Here is a 6,197-nt window from a genome sequence, read left to right as displayed (position 1 = left end):
CGCGGGGTCCCGGGCGGCCGCAGCCGGACCGCCGCCGGCGCGACCCTCCGCTGTCCCTGGGCCAAGCTTCACCTTGCAGGACAGGAGCACTCGTACCTCTACAAAATGAGTGAAGTTCCACCTTCCTTTTTCCCCCCCTGCGCTTTCCTGTTCGCTCCTTAGTGCGTCTCCTCGCTCGCTCTCTAGTAAATTGCCTTGTGTACCTGTAAGAAAGTTTACTGGAGTAAGGCAATGAAGTTAACAGACTCGTTAGGAAGTTTTTAATGAACGTCCGCCCTCATTACTCTTCAGACTGAGTGGGCGGCTTATGCCATAACCTGCACCTGAGTTCTTTCTGTACAACAGTGATTATAGTTAAGTATCGCCTGTAATGCAGCCCTGTGGGCTTCTGTGAACTTTACCGGAGGTAAAGGGCACTAAGTGCCGTTTTCGGGAGCTTTGATTCAGCCTTCCCTCGCTGTTTTTAAGTTCTCCGCGCCTGTAACTTTTGTTGATGGGCTTCAAATAGGGGCGTAGGTACACGGGAGTTTCGGTGCAGATTCTGGATCCGACACCATAAACTGTTTATTCTATGGAGAGAAAAAAAAAAAAGCCTCGTACATCAGGTTGTTGCTGCTCATCTCTGCCCAAAAGTATCCCTATGATGCACTTCAGCTACCACCTGGATTACACGGTAGGGAGGCACATATGCTTTGCTCTGTTACCCTCTTTACAGGCTGTTTGGTTTTTGCCCCTAGTAGTCACCAAATTCATAAGCTTGCAGGAGCTTAAGCAACAATACGGCCCTTTAGCAGAGGAACTGCTTGCAGCTGGAAAGAGCGAAGCTTTACCTGTGCCAGCCATACTGCAAGGAATCGGTACTGCCGTACGAATAACTAGACAGACTGAAACAAAACTTTGACCAAATCTTGTCTGGTTTCTTCATTTGAGTAATCCTACTATAATATTTGGTGAGCAATCACTTCTTTCTTAGTAATCCACAGCAGGAAATCATGAAGTGTGGCAAAGTTGTAATTGAATCAGAGTTTTCACAGCTATGTTTTCTATAGTATGGGATGCTTGTAGGCTGCCTTGAGGCACATTAGTAAAAAATTTGACTCGTCAAGTTTGTTAAGTTAGAAAAATCAACTCTTCCACCTATTTGTTTTTACTGATGGGGACTAACTGAAGTCTAAAAGCCAAGATGTGCTTCATAAGTCATAAGAGGAGTGTATCGCCTGCACTCAGACTTGCTAAAGGACTGAGTATTTCCAATTAAATTGTTGTATGTTAGGGTTAAGTTCACTGAAACAGCATTCGATCAGCATAAAACCCATATCCTGGACAAGAATGAAGTTTTTCTCATATATGAAAATACTGTAAGATCAATTTTATACCTAATCATGAGCATCTTTCCCACTTTTGAATTACTTATGTCTTAAAGCAGTAGAAAATGGCTGTGAATTGGATCTTAAATAAATCTGGGTGAGCCAGTGTTGCAGTGGAACATTCAAAGATCTGAGTGAACAGGGGGAAGAAAGGTTCATCCAGCTCGTAAGTATCTTTAATAAAGTTGTAAACTTCAGATCAGGCTAGATGCTCAAAGCCTTCTGTCCCTAAAAGTTAGATGTAAGCAGGAAACCAATATTCCGTGTTATACATTAGTTGAATGGTCTCAAAGATCAGAGCTTTCATTCTGACTCAGTAGTTCTAGGAGAAGGAGGGAGGGAAAAAACCCAACACCCCAACCAAAAACCAAAACAATCCCACTCCTGGAATCTTGAACAGACACAAGCTGTGAAGCCAAGGAGATACTTTGGACATGGTATATTTAGGCCTTACAGGTTCATCTGAATGCTATGCTGGGTGATTTCATGTAACTGAAAGTAGTGATTGAGCTGTTTGTGTGTGTCCATGGGTCTCCCCCCACCTCCCCCTGAGTTCCTTTGTATCGCTCTCCCCTCCCTTTTTAAATCACGCTACTTTGTTTTCCTGAAAGGGTTTGAGGGTTGGTTTACCAGTCTTGTTGGTGCAGAATCACATCAATTTCCAAGGCTAGTCCTTGTGTTTTTAGATCAAAAGGCATTTACTTAATTGACCTTTTTATTCTATAAGCTGCGGAGCAAGGTGAAAACACTTGCTTTGTATCAATCCTGCTCAGAAAAGGGCTTCCAAGCACTATTTATGCAATGAGGTTACCTTCCATACTTTGCAATGAAATTTTATAATTGACAAAAATTGAGCAGTTCATACAATATCCATTTGTTTTAGACTCGGGATATTTTTTTTTTTTGATAAACGGATTACTGTGGGAAGTATGCTCAAAGTTTGTATAGTGCCCTTTTGTGTATAACACCTTTTTGAAGTCTTAAATACAGCATACCAGAAAACAACCCTCAGTATCCCCAAGATGCAATATGTAAAACAACTTATTTACTTAATTCTTGTTTAGCGCTTTTTTTTTTTCCCTGTAGGGAGGAGGCCCTGTAAAACTATGACTGGCTCTATGTAAAGGGCCATGACCAGGAATGGGGAAGCAGATACACAATCCTGTTTCCTGCTTTGACTTCTGGTGCCACACTAAAAAGTTAGGCTTGCTGTGACACTGCCAGGTGAGTCTGAGATGGGATGGGTGGCAGCTTCTGCAGTCCACTTGCACCGTTCTTCAGACTCCCTCTCTCCATTCCCTTCCAGCGATGTCAGACCTGCTCTGTAGGGACCTCTTCCTCTTTCCCTTACCCCATCTCTGTCCATTATCTCCTTTTTCCCCATGGCAAAGGCCTGTCATATTTAAATAGGCAAAACTAAATTTTCATTAAACCTATAAGATGCTTTGAGCTGGCTCGGAAGCTTTTTTTTTTTAATATCTAGTTTTAAGGAAATTACATGTGCAGCCACACAGGTTATATGCAACTCGGTCAATGTTGCCCCTATTCCATTCCCTTTGTATCTCCTCTCCAAAACAACCCTCTTTAACCATTTAGTTAGCTGCAACTGAACTTGTGAGAAGGATTTTAGTTTTAAAAACAAACAACAACAAAATCCTTGCTGGTGTCCTGAAGAGGATATGGCAAAGTGGAAGAAGCACCTTACTTTCCATCAAAAAGAAGATGGAGCCTCTGTCTAGAACTTTTTACTTTCTGGGAAGATAACGCACCAGGAAACTGGTTCTGCTACTGTTTTGTTTATCTCAACCATCACATGCAGATAGCTTAGTTCAGTATATTCCATGGCACATTGCCAGGGCAAACTGTACCTGTACTCCTGGGTGGTGTGAGTGCTCTTGGACCATCAGCCTCGTGCCTCAACCTCCTCCATGCAGAGTTCCACATTCTTTCACTATTACTGGCAGCAACCTGTGGATCAACCATGCGTATCCCGCACGTCCATCCAGATTCTGCCCCCGGTCTTTCTTCCCTATGAAACAGTCTGTGGTCAGCAGAAAATAATGACAAAACTAATGATAAAAGCAAAGAACAATTTGTTTTAAAAGTAGAGCAAGGCATTTAGACAGGAAGGATTTTTCAACAGACTGATAGTAATTAAAGCAGGTCTGTCCTCATGTGCTGCTTTGCTTATGTGAGATGCTTCTCCGACCTCTAGGGAAGTTATTCTTTAAGCCTGCCATGGCTCTGTGGACTGCTTGGCCTCTCACTCCTCTTCCTGGTTTTTTTTAGTTACTTTTGAATTCTTGTGGGAGAAACAACTCTCTTTTTCAAGCTGTTCTCCCCCTTTTTTTTTTTCTGTTATGTTTTCATTACAGCATATCACCCCACTAAACCAATAAGTTTTCACAAAGCAAATATCCCCAAAACACATCAATATACAGAACTCAGGATATTTATAAAGTAGTATTCATACAGTCACAGGATCCAATGCTTGCATGGTGATCTATTAGTAGGGCTATGCCTGCCCTGGGTTTTTTTGTTTCGGTTTGGGTTTTTTTGGGGTGAGTAGGAGCAGAGAAAGGAAGAGAGATCTAGCAAGTTGTTTCTACTATATCTTTCCCATCTTTGTTTACTGCTTTGTAACAGCTTATGCAGACTGTAACTTTTCAAGTTCCCTAATCAGTCAGGAAGTTGCAATAAATGATAAGAAAAAGCCATAGTTCGTTTTCCAAGGTTACTCTTTCTGTAGCTCTCCAAACATCTGTTGGTACAGCACTAAGCATCCCATCTTCAATTTGGTTGTTCTGGATAGCAGTCCATTGTGCTACATAGAGGCAGAGCAGTAGGACAGCTAGCTTAATGAATCTTTAGATTCTGATCAGTTTAATGAAGATGCTTATTTTCTTTTCTCTTCCCTTTCTTAAAGCTTTGGTTCCATCTGTGAGGCTAGATACTTATAATATAGACCAAGCTGATGATTCAGAAAGAAAGACAGTATATATTAGTCCTCCCTGTCAGGGGAAAAGGCTAAAAACAGAAAACAAGCAGTTCCATAGATGAAGCACCAGGCTGAAAATGATGATAGGTATGGTAACCAGCTCGTGAATCAGCACTTCCCTAATTAATTCTCCCTCCTTAGCTTTTGGGGTTTCTTCTGTAGGGCTTCCCCCCAGCTGTGGTTAATGTATCAGTTAACCAACCTGCTACACCTGTGCTTCCACTGGGGTTTAGCTCATGTGGTTCTTTTTAGTCATTAGTAGCCAGGCAACCATCAACATTAGCATTGACACAGGAATATTTATTTGCCTATTTGTTCTCTTTCCAATTGTCTGGCAGGACAGAAACAATGTTGCGATGACTCATACCCCGAATCATGCCATATCCACTCATATATAGAAATTCATAAAACATAAAACTGAAAGTAGGCCTTCATGTGAAACTAAGAGTCATCTGAAACTTGGTTAGTCAAGAGACAGACATCTCTGATGAAATATTAGTTTTCATTTTGCTTAGCGAGCAGTGTGACAAGATGGAATATTGTATAGAAAAATAAGTATTTGGAATTCAATATGACAGTTCTAAAACTTTATATTAATCTTTGGGGCCAGGCACTTAGAACTGTAAAATACTTGTTCATGGCACAAGTAGACCAGGCTCCGGAAGACCAGATCTTCCTCCTCCCTCTCCCCCCTTTTTTTTTGAACTCTGATAAACTTCTATTATTGAAAGACTTGCAGTATGTAGCTAAAATTTCAAAATTGAACTAGTAGAAACATGCAAAGAGAAACTTTAATTATAGTAGCAGAAGAAGGTAAGGAAATAGACATAATAATTTAGCAGGACTTAGGATCAGTCTAGAAACACTGGTGCAAATCATGCTGTTTACTACAATTGCTTTTACAGCCAAAGAAGTTATGTGCATAAGTTAAATTACATACACGTTTAAATATCTGGAGGATATGGCCATTTGCGTACACTGCTGGGCTTGACAAGCAGCACAGGTTGCACTGGCTGGAAAGGAATGTTTTATTTTAAGTAAGCAGGCACACACCCAGTCTCAACTCTGTGTCACCTTCAGTCAATGTGTGGCTCATCTTAAAAGTTCAAACCACTACTTCATAGATCATATTTATGTTAATTTCAAATACTTACTGCGATTACTCATTGTTTGGCAAACAGTCATGATTTCTGTGTCCATCACAACTGGATTTCTGATACTAAAAGATACTTCTGCCTTGAAGAAAGAACTTCCTGGCATTCAAATTAAATACAACTGCTTCTTTATTTGGGACCCATACTTTTGACAGCTATCTTCTCTCTGCGATAGGTAATTTATCAAGGCCTAGAGCCTAAATTTGGAAAACCACAAAGATGCTGCCTATACCCCTTAGACTGGGGGATTTTAAGGCTCCATCAGATGGGAGGTAAGCACTGGTGCCTGGTACAGAGGCAAGATACTGTCCATCCATAGCTAACCTGGAGTACCTGACTGCAGGCTTGCCTAGCTACTCTCTCTACCCCCATGTAATCTGTAGAATAAAATCTCCCCAAAATCCCACGTGAGTCCTGAACAGTCAGTCGTCCGCTTCCTAGCTCTGCTTGAGCTCCTGCTGTTGAGCTGGCTGTGCCCGGTCTGACAGAGACAGCGTCACACTGAGATCATAGAATCGTAGAATAGTTTGGGTTGGAAGGGACCTCTAAAGGTCATCTAGTCCAACCCCCTTGCCATGGGCAGGGACATCTTCAACTAGATCAGGTTGCTCAGAGCCCCGTACAACCTGACCTTGAATGTTTCCAGGGATGGGGCATCCACCACCTCTCTGGGCAACC

The 6,197-nt window shown here is 41.8% G+C and overlaps 1 protein-coding gene across 1 annotated transcript in view; it reads left to right on the top strand.

Annotated features, from left to right (window-relative positions):
- Window positions 1-6,197, top strand: part of RHPN2 (rhophilin Rho GTPase binding protein 2) — a 36,633-nt gene that overhangs the window by 2,739 nt on the left and 27,697 nt on the right. Inside the window, exon 4 of the mRNA XM_009275272.2 lies at window positions 738-865. Coding sequence (XP_009273547.1) covers window positions 738-865 — 128 coding nt within the window. The remainder of the gene's footprint in view (window positions 1-737; window positions 866-6,197) is intronic.

This window comes from Aptenodytes forsteri, unplaced genomic scaffold, assembly GCF_000699145.1.
Source record: "Aptenodytes forsteri isolate BGI_AS27 unplaced genomic scaffold, ASM69914v1 Scaffold945, whole genome shotgun sequence".
NCBI lineage: Eukaryota > Metazoa > Chordata > Aves > Sphenisciformes > Spheniscidae > Aptenodytes > Aptenodytes forsteri.
This window is presented reverse-complemented; position numbering and strand designations above follow the sequence as displayed.